The 25,340-nt window shown below is 37.0% G+C and overlaps 1 protein-coding gene across 1 annotated transcript; it reads left to right on the forward strand.

Moving 5' to 3' along the window:
* The first annotated feature begins 16,728 nt into the window (after positions 1-16,728).
* LOC112015317 (loganic acid O-methyltransferase) lies at positions 16,729-19,933 on the forward strand. Its single transcript, XM_065771742.1, is given in 5 exon segments — positions 16,729-17,134; positions 17,504-18,067; positions 18,070-18,186; positions 18,689-18,828; positions 19,601-19,933. Coding segments are annotated over 5 exon segments (1,098 nt in total). The 5' UTR covers positions 16,729-17,041; the 3' UTR covers positions 19,785-19,933.
* The last annotated feature ends 5,407 nt before the right edge of the window (positions 19,934-25,340 follow it).

A 25,340-nucleotide genomic window follows, 5' to 3' on the forward strand; every position in this document is an offset into this window, starting at 1 on the left:
TGATCAATTCAATCAAGTCATACACAACTAGCACTTAGTCAAGTGGTCTATCTCAATTATAAAAATGAACATATATGACCTCCCACAAGAAAATGATTACATATCTTTGAAACTTTTCATTTGGCTCCATATTCAATCATAACATTTGCAATTTTCGACCAAAGAAAATCTCATTGTGAGATAAATGCCTGAAATTTTTGATATTTCAATTGATGAGTTAGCCTTTGGCTTTTTGGGGCATCATACATTTTGTTTTGGTCGCTTTCCCTTTTTCCTAGTCAAATACTAGTATGTGCGACAGACTTTTGCAGCTCAATATCTCTTTTCATTTGGAGATTTACATTTGGTGAACTCTTTAAGCAAAAACAACAAAATAAAGAGTGGGAAAATATATAAGTACAAGTCTATGCATGTCTCAAAACCAATAAGATTATTGACTAATCATTCGTGACAAGCTTGAAGATTGATTTACAACAATCACACAAAGATGTCAAGATTTTTCCCACAAAGATGTCAAGATTTTTACCACAAAGATATAAGTGCACAAAGAACAAGCTAAGCTCGTAAATGCATAAAACCATTTGTACGGAGGTACAAGGCAAAACTCACATGTGATATGTGCTCAAACATATACGATCAAACTTTTTGAATTTTTCACTCTTTATGTGGTTTTGGATTTTTTACTCACACAAAACAGAAACATAAAAGTAAGATAAAAAACAAAACAATGCAAACAAAAAAATGCAAGATGCATAAATGCATGAAGATATGGCATCTAATGCATGAAGGGTCCTACAAAGATCGAAAGAATTAGATCAAGGACCAAAAGAGTAAAAGCTCAACCGTAGGAACCCTTCCTCATCCAAACGGAACGATTGTTTGGAATGAGTGTCTCAAGAGAAGTGAGATGAGGGTTGGAAGAATGAGAACCGGAGATGCACATAGTCAAGGAGTTAAGAGCATTAAACATTTTCTTTAACAACATGCTATTTTCACTCAAAACCGGTTTACCATTTTTAGCATAACTTCCAAAAGCTCAAGTTTCTCTTTTCTTTTAATTCTTTTAAGAGCATGAAACTTAGAGCAAAGAGGTCTTAGATGACCAAAAGCACCACAATGGTGACAAACAATGTGTCTAGGTCCACTAGACTTTTTGTGAAGGGATCTAGCAACATGTTTTTGTTTTCTCTTCAACTTAGAACATTGAGGTCTTATGTGACCAATCACACCGCAATGGTGGCAAGTTGGAACAAACTTAGATCCATCCAAAGCCTTAGATTGAGACCTAAATGGAGGCTTTGATTTAATATCCTTTCTCTCCACCTTTTGGTTTCTTTTATGTGGAGGAATGTACACCAATTTGTCTTTAGAGGTAGAACACACATTAGGCACAAAATCAGGTACCACAACATGATTGCAACATATATTATCATCCATTTTAGCAATAGGTTCAGCAATCAAACACTTGGCATGCATCTTAAGAGATTCATTTTCACATTTAATATCATCAACAAGTTTGTTAGACAAAACAAGTTTAGCATCCAAGTCCATATTCAAACGTTCAAACTCTTTCAGCTTTTCAAGAGAAATTTCAGCAAGTTTTTTATATTTCTCAACCAATTTGTTGGATTCATTGAGCTTAGCAATCAAATCATCCTTTTCACAAAATAACTTGCTCAAATTCTTTTGAAACTTTTTAGCATTTTTCTTCAAGAGTTTGATGTTAGGAACATCAACAACATCCAAAGGTTCATGTAACATAGCATCATGGTCACGATGATTATCACTCATAGAGGTATTTTCACAAACACATGGTATGTTACATTCATCACCAACCAAATCATACAAGGTGGCATACAAAGCACAATCCATGGCAAATAAACATAAGGGGTTAAGGATCACACTTAGGTATTTAAACCATAACAAGTGTACCCGCTCTGATACCAATTGAAAGTTCAAAATGGGTATGAAACACCCTTGAACGTTTAGACCCCCAAATTACAAAAATACCAATTCAAGCTTAATATCAAACAATTAATGTGCAGAATATGATAACAAGCTTATAACAGAATTGATAAAAAAATCTAAGCCAAATATAAACACATCCACAGCAGGAAATATAAGGCAAAGATAAAGGAAAGAAAGATGCAAACACACGGACAACACACGATGTGTTATCGAAGAGGAAACCGAAGTCCTCAGCGTAAAACCTCTCCTTCGCCCTTCAAGCGGTGATAAAATCCACTAAAGAATATAGTTGGGATACATGAATAGCTGAAGACCCTCCAAGCCTAATCTACCCAAGTACCTAAACCCTCCAAGCTTCTTGCTCCAACAAGGTTACGCCGAACCTATTTCTTCTTTAGCTTCCCGGATTCCGTTACTTGACCATAGCATCAACCAATGTATATTGGTTCCTTCCCAAACTGCTTCCCTAAGCACCAAATGGATCTTCTCACAGACGTGGGTGTGGTGAGATAAGGGTTTAGTAAATAACCTCTCAAGGGTATGACAGAGGAAGAGAGTAGAGGAATTTGTAGAGTCTCTTTAGATGAAGATTGGGGATGAGGCAATCTTGTTTTTCTCTAGGGTTTTCTCTCACAAAATTCTCTCTGGAAGCTCTCTCAATATGATGGGTATAAGGGTGTATATATAGTAGGGTGAGAAGGGAATGCAAAACGTCAGTTTTTGCCAAACAGGGCAAGTTGGCGACTTGATCTCGCGGCTTGACCAAGTCGCGAATTCAAGTAGCGACGTAACGGCCTGGCCAGACTGGAACTTTTGTCCTGTAGCGTGACAGCTGGCGCGACCCTTCAGCTTCCCAGTGTGTCTTTCACGTGCCTGCCTTTCGCAGCTTGCCAGTCGCGATCCACCCGCGAGCCGTAGCCGCGAGACTCTATTTTTCTTGCACACTCTTGAGCTTTTCTTCACATCTTCTCACACACTACCCTTACAATTTTTCCACCTAAATATAGGGTTGCTAAGTGCTAAATTACAAGCAAATTGGTCACGGAATAAAGCCAATTAAATGGTTAATTAAATTCAATCTTACAGTTATTGTAAGTTGGCAATGCTCCACTACTGAAGATTTTAAGAAATTTTGTACTATTTTTTTATAAACAAAAGAAAAGAAAAGAAAAGAAAAGAAGGAATGCAATAACATTGCCTCATCTCTGGATTCAAATAACTTGAAGTGTATAGTGCGTCTATTGTCAAAGAGGTTATCTTGTGTAACGGTTGCATACAACATCCCTCTTATAATAATAAAGTTTATTTTTATAGGTTTAAGCTTTAGTATAGTACATCAGTGCATAGACACCTGTATCATATCGTATCTAGTGCACTAATGCATTGGACCTAAACTGAATCTACTTTGATACAAAGAGAAGTGGTATGCAAGGTTACACAAAATATAATGAATTGTTGTGCTCGAAAAATTGGGATTTGAAGCTTTAAAAAAGGAATATCCTTTGACAAAATGCACTCTACTTGTAATTGGATAGATCTAAGATAGGTTTAGTACTTTAAGAAACATGTTGTTTAAATCAAGTATTAAAGACATGAAAATTGGTATAAGAAACAAGTGAAGAAAACTGTTTATTAAGTCTCGACAGATGCCTGCTATCGAAACTTAATGTGAAACTCGATAGATAGCTCAATAGCTACCTGATCTATCGAGATTTACGATTTTCAGTTTTCCAGATCTGAATTTTGGCCTAAGATTGTGTAGTTGTTTAGGGTTTCTTTTTTCACAACTCTAAACATATATAAGACTTATTTTAAGAGCCGTCACACATGTATACAGAGACCAAGAAACTTATTTTTTCTGTGTGAAGCTACTGTGTTTTATACACCGTTGGGTTTTATAACAAAGTGCTTCTTGATCTTCATTGTTGATAAAGTGAAAAACTTTGCAGCCAACAACATCTGTTCAAGTTATTGGAGTTAGTCATGTACTGGGATCCATGTAAAGAGCTATTCATAAATTGAAGGTTTGAGCATCAAAGGAAAGAAGGCTACTACAAGATCAAGTCCAATTGGGTATTGGAGTAAAGACTCAATTATAGGTTGGTATTTCAGGATAGATCAAGGTAATTGGTAAAATTCCTTATACTTGTAACTGCTTGATTGTTAATTAGTGGATTCTTAGGAGTGGTGATCTTAAAATCACCCGATGGGGTTTTTGCTTTGCGAGGTTTTTCCCATTTGTCAACAAATCACCGTGTCTAATTTATTTTCCACTGCACTTAGTAATTTTGGTAATTTGTTGGTGTCTTCACAATTTACATGCAATTGAAATTAATTAATTATCTTGGGTAATTGAATTAATTAACCGAGGTCAAGCTATCTTAACCCAACACAGTTAATGTATGCCGGACATACATTAATAATCAATTTTAGGAAACTTTTTATGGAAAATTGAAAAAGTTAGTTACTTTTTTCATTTTCCCATAAAAAAATTTCAAAAATAGTTTATTAATGTACACCTAAGGACATAGATTAGTAAAACCCAATTTTATATAAAGAAATATTAATGGACACCCTAAGGACATTTGTTAGAGATATATGATCCTAACACATATTGCCCTAAGGGCACCCGTTAATATGATCCTATACACACACATATATATATATATATATAAGTCTTGTTAATGAGTATTCGCAATTGTTAACAAACCATTTAAAAAAAAGTTTTGACACTATTTTTATGAAAAATATAAAAATTTGTCAAAAAAATTAACTACTTTATTAATTTTCTGTAAAATATTTCTAAAAATAATTTCTTCCGTTAACATTTTCATTTTATATAAATAATCCAATAGATACCCTTTAACTCAAAAATAATAAATAAATAAACAAAAATATTGAAGTAGTGTAATTAAAGCCTTTAAACCCTCAAAAACAAAAAGATAGGCTAAAACCGTAAACAGAGGAGCAGAGCAGCAATGAACATTTAACATGAAGCGAACTCTATTACTGACGAGAAGCAGTGTTACTCCTTTCTACGCCAACAAGCCTAATCATTTTCCCATCTCACTTGTTGCCTCGACTTTGTCACGACTCAGGCTCTACTCGTCAGATGGAAATGCATGGATCCAATTTGACCCATACCTAGAAAACCAATTCCTCAGTTGATGCAGAAGACATTAGTAATCCAGGTAATTTTCCAAATCATAGTATTCAATTTTTAAGCTTTTCAACATACCCTCTATTTGGTTAGTGGGAAACCTCACCACAAAAATGAGGCAAAATTCATAGTTTCTGAATACTTAAATTATTGGACAAAGTTTAGATACAAAATTAGTTGTAGCCTAAGATTACAACCTTACTCAATAAAATAAATATTACTCAATAAAATAAATATTACTACATATTTTGAAAATCTAACTATTAAATTGTACATTCTTTTCCCCTTTAATACACATGTCAAATTTTGTGTCAATTTGATATTATTTACTAGATGATTTATAAGCTTATATTTTATGTATAATTTTAAACTACAAAAACTTGTAATTTAAATAATTTATTGATGACATTACTACTGATTTTTAATTTTCTAAAAATTTTGCATAGAAGATATAAAAAGAAAATGTAATCCAATGGTGGATTTGTCAAAATTCAACTTTAACAAAAAGATATTGAGTAAGGTTGTAGTCCCAGGGTCTGTTTGGGATCCATTTATTTTGTTAAAACTGAAATTTTTTTGCTAAAAGTACTATAGATAAAGATAAAAGTTAGCTAAAAGTTAGCTAAAATAGTATAGTGAGACCCATGAATAGTATAAAAAAGTGCAGTGGGACCTATGAATAGCAACAAAAATAAGCTGAATAGTAAAATAAGTTGGTTTTTTAATTTGAAGCCAAACGTACACTTAGGCTACAACCAATTTTATAGCTAAACTTTGTTCGAAATTATTTCATATATGATCTGTTAGTGGTTGAGATTAGTAGATTAGTTAGACACTTGAGGATTCTTGAGTTACTGTCTGGGTTTTTTTGTTGTTATAAATTTTAATTTGCTTAGAAGGAAGCTTATTCTGTTATTTTTTGCAGTTATTCTTTGAATTTTTAGGATTAAAATCTCTCTCTCTCTCTCTCTCTCTCTCTCTCTCTCTCTCTCTCTCTCAATAATAAAATTTGAGAGTTAAAGAAATTCAAGGCCTAAACTATTTGCAATTTACTCTGCATTTTTTTTTTTTTTTTTTTAGGATTCTCAAGTTGGACTTGTTCGTCTTGGGTAGGTTAGACTCATAAGATTGAAGGGATCCTACAAGTTCATCTATAGGAATAGTGTCCACATCCTTACTCTCAATTATGACAGTGACTTCAGGTCTAAAGTCTTCAGTTAAGGATCTTAAGATTTTCCTAACTATCTTAGGTTTCTCATAAACTTCACCCAGATTAAAAACAGAGTTTTCTAGTCATTCAATTTGACATAGAACTCATCAAATGTCTCATCATATGCCATTCAAATGCTCTCAAACCTAGAAGTCAACTGTTGCAATTTATTAATTTTTACAGCTTTTGTACCTTCATAAATAGTTTGTAGGATATTCCAAGCAGTATGTGCCAACTCTACATTAGAAATCCTTTTGAATTCTTCTACTGAAACAACATTGAATATCACATTATAGCCTTACTATTAAAGCGAGCTGCTTCTTTTTAAGCATCAAACCATTAAGCCATAAGAGTGGCAAGTCTTTCCCAACTAGTTTCCACAGACATCCAAACCCTCTCATCCAGAGATTTCAGGAAGGTTTTCATCCTCACCTTCTAATAGGCATAGTTAGTCCTATCAAAGTGGGGAGGAATAACTATAGAGTGACCACATTCCATGATAGCAGGGGTCAAGGATCAACTCTAGGTAAAACTACCTAATCAAGATCACACCTGCTCTATACCACTTGTTGGTTTATTTAGACCCTTGTATACTCAGATTGTTTAACCTAATTAATTAACCAAGTTGATGCTTAGATTTATTATTCATATCTAGGTTGAACACAAAAAAATCATATCACTAAGTGTTAAAAAAAAAGTAAAGAAAACAAGTGATATGATGACCTAGGAAAACCAATGATACCATCTAGTTTCAAGGTAAAAAACCTGGGGAGGATTTAACCTAAACTATACCCAAGGCAACAAATTTACTATATGGAATGGAAGTTTTACAATAGATTTTTCCCTAAATCTAAAACTATTTCTTGTAATACTTACTCACGTGACCACACGCAGCTCCGAATCCACAGACTCTTCTATCTAAACTTGTTGAACACAAATACCCACGTTTGTGACTCTAAGATCTCGCTTAAAGCTTTAGATCATCAGTATTTGTTGATCTTGTATGCAACAACTTATCTCCACTAGTTCTTGTATATGGATATTCTTTTTGGTAGATGCTTGTTGACTTAGAAAGTTACAAAACCTCACAAATCTCACAGGAGTAACTTACAAAACATCCTAGAACTTCTAAAATGTGATTTAGGGTTTTCCTTTTATACCTAATAGTGTTGGACTTAAATCCTAAACGTTTCATGGTCGGGCCTGGTTTAAATTCTATAGAAATCGACTTTCAATTGATCAAGCCTATGTCTCGATTGGTCGAGCAAGGCAGTTTCTGAATTCTTCATTCTGCAGCTTGATTGTTCGTGAATCTTGACTTGAACCAACTTGAGCAATGTCTAATACTATTCTAAGAATTAAAAATCTTAAACTAGACATGTTTGCCAGCATACATAAAATTAGAACCTAAACATTTATTCCTAAATATTTAGAATCTAATGACTAATAGTTGGCACTATAGGAAAAAAAAGCGGGGGGGGGGGGGGGGGGGGGGGAATGGATCCAATTTGACCCATACCTAGAAAACCAATTCCTCAGTTGATGCAGAAGACATTAGTAATCCAGGTAATTTTCCAAATCATAGTATTCAATTTTTAAGCTTTTCAACATACCCTCTATTTGGTTAGTGGGAAACCTCACCACAAAAATGAGGCAAAATTCATAGTTTCTGAATACTTAAATTATTGGACAAAGTTTAGATACAAAATTAGTTGTAGCCTAAGATTACAACCTTACTCAATAAAATAAATATTACTCAATAAAATAAATATTACTACATATTTTGAAAATCTAACTATTAAATTGTACATTCTTTTCCCCTTTAATACACATGTCAAATTTTGTGTCAATTTGATATTATTTACTAGATGATTTATAAGCTTATATTTTATGTATAATTTTAAACTACAAAAACTTGTAATTTAAATAATTTATTGATGACATTACTACTGATTTTTAATTTTCTAAAAATTTTGCATAGAAGATATAAAAAGAAAATGTAATCCAATGGTGGATTTGTCAAAATTCAACTTTAACAAAAAGATATTGAGTAAGGTTGTAGTCCCAGGGTCTGTTTGGGATCCATTTATTTTGTTAAAATTGAAATTTTTTTGCTAAAAGTATTATAGATAAAGATAAAAGTTAGCTAAAAGTTAGCTAAAATAGTATAGTGAGACCCATGAATAGTATAAAAAAGTGCAGTGGGACCTATGAATAGCAACAAAAATAAGCTGAATAGTAAAATAAGTTGGTTTTTTAATTTGAAGCCAAACGTACACTTAGGCTACAACCAATTTTATAGCTAAATTTTGTTCGAAATTATTTCATATATGATCTGTTAGTGGTTGAGATTAGTAGATTAGTTAGACACTTGAGGATTCTTGAGTTACTGTCTGGGTTTTTTTGTTGTTATAAATTTTAATTTGCTTAGAAGGAAGCTTATTCTGTTATTTTTTGCAGTTATTCTTTGAATTTTTAGGATTAAAATCTCTCTCTCTCTCTCTCTCTCTCTCTCAATAATAAAATTTGAGAGTTAAAGAAATTCAAGGCCTAAACTATTTGCAATTTACTTTGCATTTTTTTTTTTTTAGGATTCTCAAGTTGGACTTGTTCGTCTTGGGTAGGTTAGACTCATAAGATTGAAGGGATCCTACAAGTTTATCTATAGGAATAGTGTCCACATCCTTACTCTCAATTATGACAGTGACTTCAGGTCTAAAGTCTTTAGTTAAGGATCTTAAGATTTTCCTAACTATCTTAGGTTTCTCATAAACTTCACCCAGATTAAAAATAGAGTTTTCTAGTCATTCAGTTTGACATAGAACTCATCAAATGTCTCATCATATGCCATTCAAATGCTCTCAAACCTAGAAGTCAACTGTTGCAATTTATTAATTTTTACAGCTTTTGTACCTTCATAAATAGTTTGTAGGATATTCCAAGCAGTATGTGCCAACTCTACATTAGAAATCCTTTTGAATTCTTCTACTGAAACAACATTGAATATCACATTATAGCCTTACTATTAAAGCGAGCTGCTTCTTTTTAAGCATCAGACCATTAAGCCATAAGAGTGGCAAGTCTTTCCCAACTAGTTTCCACAGACATCCAAACCCTCTCATCCAGAGATTTCAGGAAGGTTTTCATCCTCACCTTCTAATAGGCATAGTTAGTCCTATCAAAGTGGGGAGGAATAACTATAGAGTGACCACATTCCATGATAGTAGGGGTCAAGGATCAACTCTAGGTAAAACTACCTAATCAAGATCACACCTGCTCTATACCACTTGTTGGTTTATTTAGACCCTTGTATACTCAGATTGTTTAACCTAATTAATTAACCAAGTTGATGCTTAGATTTATTATTCATATCTAGGTTGAACACAAAAAATCATATCACTAAGTGTTAAAAAAAAAGTAAAGAAAACAAGTGATATGATGACCTAGGAAAACCAATGATACCATCTAGTTTCAAGGTAAAAAACCTGGGGAGGATTTAACCTAAACTATACCCAAGGCAACAAATTTACTATATGGAATGGAAGTTTTACAATAGATTTTTCCCTAAATCAAAAGCTATTTCTTGTAGTACTTATTCACGTGACAACACGCAGCTCCGAATCCACAGACTCTTCTATCTAAATTTGTTGAACACAAATACCCAAGTTTGTGACTCTAAGATCTCGCTTAAAGCTTTAGATCATCAGTATTTGTTGATCTTGTATGCAACAACTTATCTCCACCAGTTCTTGTATATGGATATTCTTTTTGGTAGATGCTTGTTGACTTAGAAAGTTACAAAACCTCACAAATCTCACAGGAGTAACTTACAAAACATCCTAGAACTTCTAAAATGTGATTTAGGGTTTTCCTTTTATACCTAATAGTGTTGGACTTAAATCCTAAACGTTTCATGGTCGGGCCTGGTTTAAATTCTATAGAAATCGACTTTCAATTGATCAAGCCTATGTCTCGATTGGTCGAGCAAGGCAGTTTCTGAATTCTTCATTCTGCAGCTTGATTGTTCATGAATCTTGACTTGAACCAACTTGAGCAATGTCTAATACTATTCTAAGAATTAAAAATCTTAAACTAGATGATAAGGGGAATTTTTAATTGAAAAAATAAAAGTTGATCTCCAAAGACCCGTCAGCTCTATGCAAGCTGAAGATAGTAAGCTGAAGGTAGTAAGCTGAAGGGTAAGCTGAAGGTAGTAAGCTGAAGGTAGTAAGCTGAAGATAGCAAGCTGGAGGTAGTAAGCTGAAGGTAGTAAGCTGAAGGTAGTAAGCTGAAGGGTTGAAGGTAGTAAGCTGAAGGTAGTAAGCTGAAGGGCAAGCTGAAGGCAGTAAGCTGAAGATAATAAAGCTGACGACCCTAAAGCTGACGACCCTAACGAGGTCGTAGGCAAAGCTGACGACCTTAAAGCTGACGACCCTAACGAGGTCGTAGGCAAAGCTGACGACCTTAAAGCTGACGACCCTATCAAGGTCGTAGGCAAAGCTGACGACCCTAAAGCTGACGACCCTAACGAGGTCGTAGGCAAAGCTGATGACCTTAAAGCTGACGACCCTAACGAGGTCGTAGGCAAAGCAGACGACCTTAAAGCTGACGACCTTAAAGCTGACGACCCTAACGAGGTCGTAGGCAAAGCTGACGACCTTAAAGCTGACGACCCTAACGAGGTCGTAGGCAAAGCTGACGACCCTAACGAGGTCGTAGGCAAAGCTGACGACCCTAAAGCTGACGACCTTAACGAGGTCGTAGGCAAAGCTGACGACCCTGACGAGGCAGTAGGCGAAGCTGATGACCCTAATGAGGGAGTAGGCAAAGCTGACGGCTCTAAAGCTGACGGCTCCAATGTATTCTTGACTTGATCACCACGCATGAATGATAAAAAGATGACTTGCTTTCCACGTTCAATATTAGAGTCCTATAAGGAAAGGATTCCGTAATCTACGCTCATAAGGATTCCTATAAGGAAAAGACTTCTACTCCAAGGAAGAGAGGTCCACCCTCTACTACTATAAAAACCCCAATACCCTCACAAGCCAAGGTACGCATAATTGACCCCGCTCTAGCACTTTAGAGTTGTGAGAAGTTCTAACTTGACCTTCGGAGGGTATTTGGCCGGTACCATACCGGTACTCCTCTTAAGGCCTTCAGCTTTTGTGTTGTGCAGGTGCTGTTTCGAGTGTGCGAGGACCGTGTGGCTCACTGGTGGTTTTTTCGGCATCATCAATTGGCGCCGTCTGTGGGAAAGATTTTTACAACTTGTAAGCCATATTATCGCTTCCCGGACAAAGAGTTGCATGGTACTTACTCGCTCGATGGCGACCACTAACAACGTTCAAGGAGACGAACCACGCCCAATTGCACTCGAGAGACAGGTGCAGACTCTCATTGCAACCGTGGAACGCCTCACTAAGCAAAACAACGATCTGGAGGAACAGTTATGCCAGAAAAATGCAGGTCACGGCACTCAAGAGCAGGACCAAGAAGGCACCAGTGCCGATAGAAGAGAACGAGAAAGGCTGGAAGGCAGTAATGCTCCTAGTAGACCGGAGCGTCAAAATCTGAGCATGCCATCCCTCACGGATGCAACTCAACCACACATTGCCATGGAGATACAGGCAATAAAGGAACAAATGGAGGTCATGATGAATGCCCTCAAAGGACGGGTATCTAGCGACCTTGACGATCTGGTAAATCGCACCGACTCGCCGTTCACTGCAGCTGTCAATTCCTTCCCCCTACCACATAAATTTCGCATGCCGCATATAGACAGTTACGACGGAGTGAAGGACCCTCTGGATCACCTAGAGACCTTCAAGACCTTGATGCACCTTCAAGGGGTAGCGGACGAAATCATGTGTAGGGCCTTCCCTACAACGCTGAAGGGCCCCGCAAGGGTATGGTTCAGCCGACTGACGCCGAACTCCATCAGCACTTTCAAGGAGCTAAGCGCTCAGTTCACTACACACTTTATTGGGGGACACAGGTATAAGAAGTCCACGGCATGCTTGATGAGTATCAAGCAACGAGAGGACGAGACGCTGAGATCCTACATAACACGCTTCAATAAGGAAGCGCTATCGATCGACGAAGCCGACGACAAAATACTTGTAGCAGCCTTCACAAATGGGTTGCGAAAGGGTAAGTTTTTGTTCTCACTATACAAAAATGACCCCAAGACCATGTCGGAAGTACTCTACAGGGCCACCAAGTACATGAATGCTGAAGACGCGCTTCTGACTCGAGAGAAGAGAGAAAGACAGGAGGATACGCGACAGGACAGAGGGCGGAAGATGGCGAGAACTGGAGATGCTGGACGGACAGAAGCTACACCACCCATGGAACACCAAGCACCTACGGAAGTACTACCAGTAAAAAGGATGGCATGAAGAGCGGCACCCCTTTATTTCTAGTTTACCTTAGTGAATTTTAGTTATACTTAGTTTTTCTATTTACTTTAGTTTTTGCTACAAAGCCCAAAGGGCAGGTTTTCGTTTTAAGAACTACTTTTTCTATGAATGCATGGTTTATTATAATAAGAGGAGTTTATTTAGACATGGCCAAAGTCGCCTACGGGTGGACGGTCACTATGTTAAGTCACCTACGGGTAGACGCATGGCCAAAAAGTCGCCTACGGGTGGACGGTCACTACGCTAAGTCACCTACGGGTAGACGGTTACTATGCTAAGTCACCTACGGGTAGACGCATGGCCAAAGTCGCCTACGGGTGGACAGTCACTACGCTAAGTCACCTACGGGTAGACGGTCACTACGCTAAGTCACCTATGGGTAGACGGTCGCTACGCTAAGCAACCTACGGGTAGACACGTGGTCAAAGTTGCCTACGGGTGAATAGTCATTACGTTAAGTCACCTACGGGTAGACGTATGACCGAAGTCGTCTATGGGTAGATGATCACCATACTAAGTCGACTACAAGTGGACGACCAAAATGGTGATGAGGTACCAACACTTAGTCACCTCAATAAGTCCACAAAGTGGACGACCCTATTAAATCCACAAGGTGGACGACATTGATGAGTCCAAAGTGGACGACCTCAAACTGAGAGAATGAAAAATTATTAAGTCCACAAAGTGGACGAGTTTATCATTGAGTCTATTGCTAAGTCCACAAAGTGGACAAATTTATTACCAAGTCTACAAAGTAGACGAGCGTAAGTCCACAAAGTGGACGGGCCTATTGCCAAGTCTACAAAGTAGACGAGTTTAATATAAATCCACAAACTTGACCAAAGTCTACAAAGCAAATCAGCCTAAGTTCACAAAGTGGACAGGCATATTACCAAGTCTACGAAGTAGATGAGCCTAAGTCCACAAAGCGGACGACCCCTCAAAAATGAATGAACTTATCCACAAAGTGGTTGAATGTATGACTTGTCCCACAAGTGGACGAGTCCATCAAGTAAAAGCAAGCTAATGCCATTATCCACAAATGGATGGATTCGTGAACAAATCCATAACAGGCTGGGAAAGGACGACGCTATCATCTTTTAGGTCTGCCACGAACTTGGTAAGATCGTCACCTTCCTCAAAAATAGTGTCGCCCACGGGTGTTGACTGTAGAGGCTCATCCGAAAACAGAACCGATCAATTCGCGCCACATGCTCAAGCATTTAATAAAGGCTGCTCGAGGCGTCACACATAAGTGACCTTTCTGACGATGTTAACTCCATAACCCGGCAACTAAAGCTGACGAGGTTATGGAGTGGGGGGCAACTGATAAGGGGAATTTTTAATTGAAAAAATAAAAGTTGATCTCCAAAGACCCGTCAGCTCTATTATGCAAGCTGAAGATAGTAAGCTGAAGGTAGTAAGCTGAAGGGTAAGCTGAAGGTAGTAAGCTGAAGGTAGTAAGCTGAAGATAGTAAGCTGAAGGTAGTAAGCTGAAGGTAGTAAGCTGAAGGGTTGAAGGTAGTAAGCTGAAGATAGTAAGCTGAAGGTAGTAAGCTGAAGGGCAAGCTGAAGGCAGTAAGCTGAAGATAATAAAGCTGACGACCCTAAAGCTGACGACCCTAACGAGGTCGTAGGCAAAGCTGACGACCTTAAAGCTGACGACCCTAACGAGGTCGTAGGCAAAGCTGACGACCTTAAAGCTGACGACCCTAACGAGGTCGTAGGCAAAGCTGACGACCCTAAAGCTGACGACCCTAACGAGGTCGTAGGCAAAGCTGACGACCCTAAAGCTGACGACCCTAACGAGGTCGTAGGCAAAGCTGACGACCCTAAAGCTGACGACCCTAACGAGGTCGTAGGCAAAGCTGACGACCCTAAAGCTGACGACCCTAACGAGGTCGTAGGCAAAGCTGACGACCCTAAAGCTGACGACCCTAACGAGGTCGTAGGCAAAGCTGACGACCCTAAAGCTGACGACCCTAACGAGGTCGTAGGCAAAGCTGACGACCCTAAAGCTGACGACCCTAACGAGGTCGTAGGCAAAGCTGACGACCCTAAAGCTGACGACCCTAACGAGGTCGTAGGCAAAGCTGACGACCCTAAAGCTGACGACCCTAACGAGGTCGTAGGCAAAGCTGACGACCCTAAAGCTGACGACCCTAACGAGGTCGTAGGCAAAGCTGACGAACCTGACGAGGCAGTAGGCGAAGCTGATGACCCTAATGAGGGAGTAGGCAAAGCTGACGGCTCTAAAGCTGACGGCTCCAATGTATTCTTGACTTGATCACCACGCATGAATGATAAAAAGATGACTTGCTTTCCACGTTCAATATTAGAGTCCTATAAGGAAAGGATTCCGTAATCTACGCTCATAAGGATTCCTATAAGGAAAAGACTTCTACTCCAAGGAAGAGAGGTCCACCCTCTACTACTATAAAAACTCCAATACCCTCACAAGCGAAGGTACGCATAATTGACCCCGCTCTAGCACTTTAGAGTTGTGAGAAGTTCTAACTTGACCTTCGGAGGGTATTTGGCCGGTACCATACCGGTACTCCTCTTAAGGCCTTCAAGCTTTTGTGTTGTGCAGGTGCTGTTTCGAGTGTGCGAGAACCGTGTGGCTCACTGGTGGTTTTTTCGGCATCATCAGTTGGCGCCGTCTGTAGGAAAGATTTTTACAACTTGTAAGCCATATTATCGCTTCCTGGACAAAGAGTCGCATGGTACTTACTCGCTCGATGACGACCACTAACAACGTTCAAGGAGACAAACCACGCCCAATTGCACTCGAGAGACAGGTGCAGACTCTCATTGCAACCGTGGAACGCCTCACTAAGCAAAACAACGATCTGGAGGAACAGTTATGCCAGAAAAATGCAGGTCACGGCACTCAAGAGCAGGACCAAGAAGGCATCAGTGCCGATAGAAGAGAACGAGAAAGGCTGGAAGGCAGTATTGCTCCTAGTAGACCGGAGCGTCAAAATCTGAGCATGCCATCCCTCACGGATGCAACTCAACCACACATTGCCATGGAGATACAGGCAATAAAGGAACAAATGGAGGTCATGATGAATGCCCTCAAAGGACGAGTATCTAGCGACCTTGACGATCTGGTAAATCGCACCGACTCGCCGTTCACTGCAGCTGTCAATTCCTTCCCCTTACCACATAAATTTCGCATGCCGCATATAGACAGTTACGACGGAGTAAAGGACCCTCTGGATCACCTAGAGACCTTCAAGACCTTGATGCACCTTCAAGGGGTAGCGGACGAAATCATGTGTAGGGCCTTCCCTACAACGCTGAAGGGCCCCGCAAGGGTATGGTTCAGCCGACTGACGCCGAACTCCATCAGCACTCCAATACCCTCACAAGCGAAGGTACGCATAATTGACCCCGCTCTAGCACTTTAGAGTTGTGAGAAGTTCTAACTTGTCCTTCGGAGGGTATTTGGCCGGTACCATACCGGTACTCCTCTTAAGGCCTTCAAGCTTTTGTGTTGTGCAGGTGCTGTTTCGAGTGTGCGAGGACCGTGTGGCTCATTGGTGGTTTTTTCGGCATCATCACTAGACATGTTTGCCAGCATACATAAAATTAGAACCTAAACATTTATTCCTAAATATTTAGAATCTAATGACTAATAGTTGGCACTATAGGAAAAAAAAGGGGGGGAGGAATGAGTAAATGAGCATTCATTTGAGCCTACTTTTCTCATCAGCCTAAATTGGGCAAAATTAAGAAGAAAGCCGAGTAAAAATCTTGCAACTTTTAAGGCCAATCACTAATGACATCTAAAATTTCAATTTTGTCTATCACCAAAGCAAACATTTTTAATTTTAGATATAATACATTTAATTTAGATATATGTTTTTACTAAAATATATTCCGGTAAAAATGTATATCTAAATTAAATATATTATTTTCTTTTCTTTTCTCTTCCTTCACTTTTTCCAAACATGTAAAAAGAATGCTGTTTCTTTTTCATTTCTTTTCCTTCACTCTCTTCTCTTCTCTTCCCTTCTCTTCCCCCCGGTCACAACCATACACCTTCTCCGTCCATGCTTCCTTGTGACATGTAAAGCTGGGGAAAAGAGAAACATTGTATGACTGTCATCATATTCTTCTATTCAATAATATATGAAATTTCTTGAAGTTGACAAAACCGAAAATTAGTAATTCAATTGCGCACCATAAGTCCATAGACATTATTCACTTCACCATTAAGAAAAAGAGTACGGCCTGTTTTGCACCTTTACAAACAGTCACGGAGAGAGAGAGATGGCAGCAGAGCAAACAAGCCAAACCATTGAAGCATATCCGATGAAAGGTGGAGATGGTGTCCACAGCTACGCTAACAACTCTTCTTACCAGGTATCGTTCTCTATATATACGAATACCAAGAATTTAAAGTTCATTTGAGAAAAAAAGCTTTAATAATAATAGCTTAATCTCAGGTAGTATATTTGTCTTTGTATAACCTGTTTGGTTGAGCTTATATTCATCTAAAAGGGAATGTACAACTTTTTTAAGGGTACAACATTTAATTTTATACAATAAAGAAGGTAACAAATAAGCTCATGCAAAAGTACTCATGATTATTGTGGGCAATATCTTGTGTTTGTTGGTGTGTGGAAAAACAATTGTGTCTAGAATCATATGTTATTAGTTTTTCTTAATTATGTAATGATGACAAAAACTAAGTTTATTAGAATGATAATGATGAACACTTTTGCTTTTCAGGGAAGAGTTAATAACGCTGCAGAAAGGCTGATCACTGAGGCAGTTGTAGAAATTCTTGATATCGAGAACTTTGCTTCCTCAAACACTTTTCGAATTGCAGATTTAGGTTGCTCTGTTGGGCCTAATACATTTTTTGCAGTGCAAAACATAATTGAGGCAGTGCAGTTTAAGTATCAATGTCAAGGGCTTGATTCTCAGCTCCCCGAATTTCAAGTCCTCTTCAATGATCACACCTCGAATGATTTCAACACACTTTTCTCCTCCCTCCCATTAGACAGGAAATATTATGCTGCAGGCGTACCGGGTTCATTCTATGGTCGCTTATTTCCGAATGGATCTCTACACTTCGTTCATTCTTCTTATACCAACCACTGGCTTTCCAGTGTACCAAAACCTGTAGTTGACAAAAGTTCCCCTGCTTGGAATAAGGGGAGAATACACTACACAAGTGCAAAAGATGAAGTTATTAAGGCCTATGAAGCTCAATACGTTGAAGACATGGAATACTTTCTGCATGCTAGGGCTCAAGAGGTTGTGCGTGGAGGTGGCTTGAAGAGGTTGTGCGTGGAGGTTTGGTTGCACTTATCGTTTCTGGACGCCCCAACGGAATCCACCATTCTCAAACTACACAAAATATAACATTTGGCCTCCTAGGATCTTGCCTAATGGACATGGTTAAAAAGGTAAGACACTATCAGTTGTCCAAATAATTCCAAGGGGTTGATCTATGGCTCCCAAGGCTTCATGCAATTTAAGAAGTCCTCGGTTTAAAACTCTTAGCTAGTGTTTTGAGGTTACTTCTATCAAATTCCTTCCTATAATTACCTAATGTGTACAACAGACACACCTTGAGAAATAGCTAGGTGGTGGAAGAGCCTAGGATCCACACTGGCCAAAAAAAAAAAAAAAAATTCGGTTGCCCCAAGTTTTAAATATACTTTGTGAATATATTGATTTTGGTCTGCCTTTTTATCTTCATCTAAATTATTTTTCAAAAGTTAAAGCTGGAAAAGTATTTATGTCTTTAAACCGTTGTGACAAGCTTAATTATCATCTTAATTGTAAAAGAAAAAAAAGATTAAATCCACTTTTTCCTTTTAGCTTAGGTTATGCTTTGAAATTGTTGTTGTTGCATGATACATGTCTTTTACTGAGAGTTGATTAATTTACTTTTGTATCTTTCAGGGAATAGTTAGTGAAGAGAAAGTGGACTCCTTTAATGTGCCATTGTATTACATGTCTCCCCAGGAACTAGAAGCTGCTGTGGATCGAAATGGGTATTTTAGTATAGAAAGAATGGAGGACTTACCTTCCATTCAANTTTGGTTGCACTTATCGTTTCTGGACGCCCCAACGGAATCCACCATTCTCAAACTACACAAAATATAACATTTGGCCTCCTAGGATCTTGCCTAATGGACATGGTTAAAAAGGTAAGACACTATCAGTTGTCCAAATAATTCCAAGGGGTTGATCTATGGCTCCCAAGGCTTCATGCAATTTAAGAAGTCCTCGGTTTAAAACTCTTAGCTAGTGTTTTGAGGTTACTTCTATCAAATTCCTTCCTATAATTACCTAATGTGTACAACAGACACACCTTGAGAAATAGCTAGGTGGTGGAAGAGCCTAGGATCCACACTGGCCAAAAAAAAAAAAAAAATTCGGTTGCCCCAAGTTTTAAATATACTTTGTGAATATATTGATTTTGGTCTGCCTTTTTATCTTCATCTAAATTATTTTTCAAAAGTTAAAGCTGGAAAAGTATTTATGTCTTTAAACCGTTGTGACAAGCTTAATTATCATCTTAATTGTAAAAGAAAAAAAAGATTAAATCCACTTTTTCCTTTTAGCTTAGGTTATGCTTTGAAATTGTTGTTGTTGCATGATACATGTCTTTTACTGAGAGTTGATTAATTTACTTTTGTATCTTTCAGGGAATAGTTAGTGAAGAGAAAGTGGACTCCTTTAATGTGCCATTGTATTACATGTCTCCCCAGGAACTAGAAGCTGCTGTGGATCGAAATGGGTATTTTAGTATAGAAGAATGGAGGACTTACCTTCCATTCAAGAAATAATTACTAGTACCATTCCTAAAAGCCAAAGAGTCGCATCTCACTTGCGAGCTGCATTGGATGGACTAATCAAGACACATTTTGGAGATGCAATCTTAGACGAGCTCTTTGACTCATTAAGTAAGAAAATTGAAGAAGGAATGCCCATGCTTATTTCTGGAGGATCCATTAATTTCTTTGCTCTTCTTAGACGCAAAGCAATGGATTAGAACGTGTTTTGTTTATTTTCGTTTGGTTTGTTAAGTAATGGTTATTCACGAAACTTTATTATTTTTTTTCTTTTGTTTACTTTATTACTATGTTAATGTCTCAAGGATCATGAAAGATTACTCCACTATGAATTTGAAAGCCAATAAGAGGCAAGGTTGTACGCAATAAAATTTTGATTCCAAGAATAGATTGGAATTAAAAAAAAAAAAAAATCTTTTATTTATGTTTCAAGAAAATGTTACAATTTCTATGTACATTATTTACAAAAGAATCTATTCCCCTTATTCTTTTGAGTAAAGGTGATTGTTTCAAATTTGAAGCCTTTTAAGTTTTAACAAGCATGTTTCTTATGTCCAACTAGACTTAGTGATGAATTTAATAATAAATCTAGTTGCTTGTTTAAGGAATTTTCGTTCTTCGAATTAATGTTCTCTCAAATTCTTGTAAAAATTATGAATGATTAGATCTTATTGTTAGATAATAAAGATGTGTTTAAGTATATTAGATTTTAAATAAAAAATAATTTGAAATTATAATAATATGAGATAATAAATACTTTTTGTTATCTATGCTTTATATAAAAAACGACAGTTGAGGTGCTTGTTTGACAATACAACTTTTGAAATGTTAACACGGCAAGAAGAAATTTGAAGCCCAACGAAAAGAGGTTTGAAGCCCAGCAAATTCTTTGAAACTCTAAAAACAGCCACATTTGATTGAAATTCCTTAATTGCTCCTAACTTCATTTGTTAGCTAAATAAAAAATGGGCCTTTTTAGTCTTTTTGTTGTCATCTTAATAGTGCTGCCAGACATGCACAACTCAAGAGGGCTTGAATTACTTTGTTGCTCCTAAGGCTCCGCTTGGAAGTTTATAAGGGAATGGAATAGAATGGAATGAGATGATCATAAAAGAATGGAAAGGAATGGAATGGAATGGAATGTATTTAAGTAAGGAAAAGGAATGGAAAAGAATGGAATGGAATGGAATTAAGTAACCTTGTTTGGATGTTTTAAAATAAAGGAATGGAAAAGAATGAAAATGAATGGAATGTAAGTAATCCTGTTTGGGAGCAACATGGAGGGAATGGAATGAAATTATTTTATAACAATATTACTATTAAACCCCTGTTTTAAAATAAAGGGTTGAATATGTAGGGGTATTTTGGGAGTTTTAGTAAAAAAATCATTAAATCTAATTTCATTCCCTCCCATTCCTCCCAATTTCGGGGGAATAAAAATTTGAGATTTTAAGAAAATAGAAAGGAATGAGTGTTCCTCTTACCCATTCTATTCCTCTCACTTAAACTCCCAAACAAGGGAATAGACTTTCCATTCCTTCTATTAAAACTCCCAAACAAGAGAAGGGAAGAATATTCTAAAATTATTCTTTTTATTCTTTTCCATTCCATTCCAGAATGGAGGACTTACCTTCCATTCAAGAAATAATTACTAGTACCATTCCTAAAAGCCAAAGAGTCGCATCTCACTTGCGAGCTGCATTGGATGGACTAATCAAGACACATTTTGGAGATGCAATCTTAGACGAGCTCTTTGACTCATTAAGTAAGAAAATTGAAGAAGGAATGCCCATGCTTATTTCTGGAGGATCCATTAATTTCTTTGCTCTTCTTAGACGCAAAGCAATGGATTAGAACGTGTTTTGTTTATTTTCGTTTGGTTTGTTAAGTAATGGTTATTCACGAAACTTTATTATTTTTTTTCTTTTGTTTACTTTATTACTATGTTAATGTCTCAAGGATCATGAAAGATTACTCCACTATGAATTTGAAAGCCAATAAGAGGCAAGGTTGTACGCAATAAAATTTTGATTCCAAGAATAGATTGGAATTAAAAAAAAAAAAAAATCTTTTATTTATGTTTCAAGAAAATGTTACAATTTCTATGTACATTATTTACAAAAGAATCTATTCCCCTTATTCTTTTGAGTAAAGGTGATTGTTTCAAATTTGAAGCCTTTTAAGTTTTAACAAGCATGTTTCTTATGTCCAACTAGACTTAGTGATGAATTTAATAATAAATCTAGTTTCTTGTTTAAGGAATTTTCGTTCTTCGAATTAATGTTCTCTCAAATTCTTGTAAAAATTATGAATGATTAGATCTTATTGTTAGATAATAAAGATGTGTTTAAGTATATTAGATTTTAAATAAAAAATAATTTGAAATTATAATAATATGAGATAATAAATACTTTTTGTTATCTATGCTTTATATAAAAAACGACAGTTGAGGTGCTTGTTTGACAATACAACTTTTGAAATGTTAACACGGCAAGAAGAAATTTGAAGCCCAACGAAAAGAGGTTTGAAGCCCAGCAAATTCTTTGAAACTCTAAAAACAGCCACATTTGATTGAAATTCCTTAATTGCTCCTAACTTCATTTGTTAGCTAAATAAAAAATGGGCCCTTTTTAGTCTTTTTGTTGTCATCTTAATAGTGCTGCCAGACATGTACAACTCAAGAGGGCTTGAATTACTTTGTTGCTCCTAAGGCTCCGCTTGGAAGTTTATAAGGGAATGGAATGGAATGGAATGAGATGATCATAAAAGAATGGAAAGGAATGGAATGGAATGGAATGTATTTAAGTAAGGGAAAGGAATGGAAAAGAATGGAATGGAATGGAATTAAGTAACCTTGTTTGGATGTTTTAAAATAAAGGAATGGAAAAGAATGAAAATGAATGGAATGTAAGTAATCCTGTTTGGGAGCAACATTGAGGGAATGGAATGGAATTATTTTATGACAATATTACTATTAAACCCCTGTTTTAAAATAAAGGGTTGAATATGTAGGGGTATTTTGGGAGTTTTAGTAAAAAAATCATTAAATCTAATTTCATTCCCTCCCATTCCTCCCAATTTTGGGGGGAATAAAAATTTGAGGTTTTAAGGAAATAGAAAGGAATGAGTGTTCCCTCTTACCCATTCTATTTCCTCTCACTTAAACTCCCAAACAAGGGAATAGACTTTCCATTCCTTCTATTAAAACTCCCAAACAAGAGAAGGGAAGAATATTCTAAAATTATTCTTTTTATTCTTTTCCATTCCATTCCATTCTCTCCTCCCAAGCGGAGCCTAAAGGTATGTGTGAGCTTAAAAAAAAATTGGAGCCCTTTTTGGTCTTTCCCTCTTCAAATATGGACATTTCTTGCCTTTATTATCAGAAAAATCCCAACCACTTTTGACTTTATCTTCATTCTATTGGAAAACACCAACACAGCAAGCAATGAGAGGGATAGAGATAAGAAAAAGCTAAATATACTATTAGCTTAGAGCATTCGCAGCAGTGTAACTATAATGCTATATTGCTAAAATTTAGCTTCGCATGCACAAAAAAACCCCTGCAGCAATGGTGCTATACCTAAATATTTTAGATGAATTGCTACAGTGCACATCTATCTATAGATGTGCACTGTAGCTTGAAGCAAAAAAAAAATATATATATATATATATATATATTTTTTTTTATTCAGCTCGGTACTACTTTATCTATTTTTTTTCATTTCACTCTCTCTCTCTCGGTCAAACCACTCGTTCACTCTATCAACCTCACTGCCGTCTCTCCTCTCAAGTTCACTGCCATCGCCGCCCGTCCACCTCAAGCTCACTCCGGTACAGGTTTTTTTTTTTTTTTTTTTTTTTTTTTTTTTTTTTTTCCAACCGGTCTCATTTACATCTCTCCTCTCAAGGCTCTCAAGCTCACATCTCTCCTCTCAAGCTCACTGTCATCGCCGGCCCGTCCACCATCGTCAACGTCGCCCCGATCTGCCTCGACGCACCCTTTTCCGCCGATCCGCTAATCCGCCGATCCAGTTTGGGTTTTTGATTTTGATTTGTGGATGTTTTTGATATATGATTCATGCCGATCCTCTCTGTTTTTTATTTTTGATATATGATTTTTTATTGTTGCTCTATATTATTGGCTTGGTGATTTTGGTAGATTGATGATGATTGTTATTTGGTAAGTGTGAGTGATGATGAACTTGCTGAATAATGTTCTCATTAATGGATGAATAATGATGATGATTATAGTTTCTCATGGATTTTATTGGATATGTTCTATTGCACAAAACTAGAAACAGAGCATACATTTCTGTGTGCAGGGAATGATGATGAGAAATTGTTAGTTTGGTTTTGAGTTTTGATATAACTGTACGTTTGGGAATTTTCTGTGTGTAGCGAAGTTTTGAGTTTTGATATGCATAATCATGTTCTATTGTTTATAATTCTAAGTATTTTAAGTTTTGATATAAATGTAAGTTTGGGAATTTTTTGTGTGCAGGGACCTTTACATTTTTTTTTTTCTAATTTTATGGAGTCACGTAGAGACACACCATATTTTACGGGTATCATGAATGGGGATATAGAAATTGACTCACAATTTTTGGGAACGTCTCAAAATACTCCTTTGTCAGTTTCTGATTCTCCACCTCCACCTCAACCTCAAGTTGAAAATGCCTTTTCTACAAAAGGAAAACGGGGCACTAACTTTAGTTTAGAGGAAGATAAACTCCTAGTAGCATGGCTCAATACTAGTGTTGATGCCATAAATAGTAATGAACAAACACAAAATACATTTCGTAAAAAAGTTTGGGAGTACTTCAAGCAGAACAATACATTCGGTACCACACGTATATTGTCTCCTTAATTAGTCGTTGGGAAGCGATTAGTGAAAAGACAAATAAGTTTGCCGGGTGTATGGCTTAAATTAATGCACTTCATCAAAGTGGTACAAATGAAGAAGATAAGGTATAATTTATATTGCAATAGTGTTAACATATCCATTCACCAATAGTTTGAAGATATTAATCATGTTATACTTCTTTTAATTTTTTTAGATTAAAGATGGAAGGCTTTGTATTTAGAGAAGTACAAGAAAGCCTTTCTTCTTGACCATTGTTGGCTCATGTTAAAGGACCAACCAAAGTTTGCCGATCCTAGCAGTGCTAAATCGAGATCATTCATGCCTCCAACTCCGGAGTCAATATCTATTGGGAAGGTGATTGTGGGTCCGGACTTGGTGACTCTTCCAATGTTGAGAGACCTATTGGTAGGAAGGCCGAAAAGGCCATTCGAAAGAACAAAGCCATAGATGAATATGTGCGGATTGGAGAAAGTACTGCATTAGAAAGTTTGAAAAAATTTGTTACGTGGTAATTGATGTTTTCTCTGAGGAATACTTGAGAAAGCCAAACAATGAAGACATTGCTAGATTGTTAGCTCATGGCGAACGCCGAGGTTTTCCAGTATGTTAGGTTCAATTGATTGCATGCATTGGAAGTGAGAAAAATTGTCCATCTGCATGAAAAGGTCAATATTGTGGTCATATTCGTGAGCCTACTATTATTTTGGAAGCAATAGCATCATATGATCTTTGGATATGGCATGCATTTTTTGGGTTACCTGGGTCAAATAATGATATTAATGTATTAGAGCGGTCTCATGTATTTAATGAACTTGCTGAAGGACGTGCTCCTACAGTACATTACTCAATTAATGGTCATGACTACACAATGGGATATTACCTTGCTGATGGC

This window comes from Quercus suber, unplaced genomic scaffold (genome assembly GCF_002906115.3).
Source record: "Quercus suber isolate HL8 unplaced genomic scaffold, Cork oak 2.0 scaffold_48, whole genome shotgun sequence".
NCBI lineage: Eukaryota > Viridiplantae > Streptophyta > Magnoliopsida > Fagales > Fagaceae > Quercus > Quercus suber.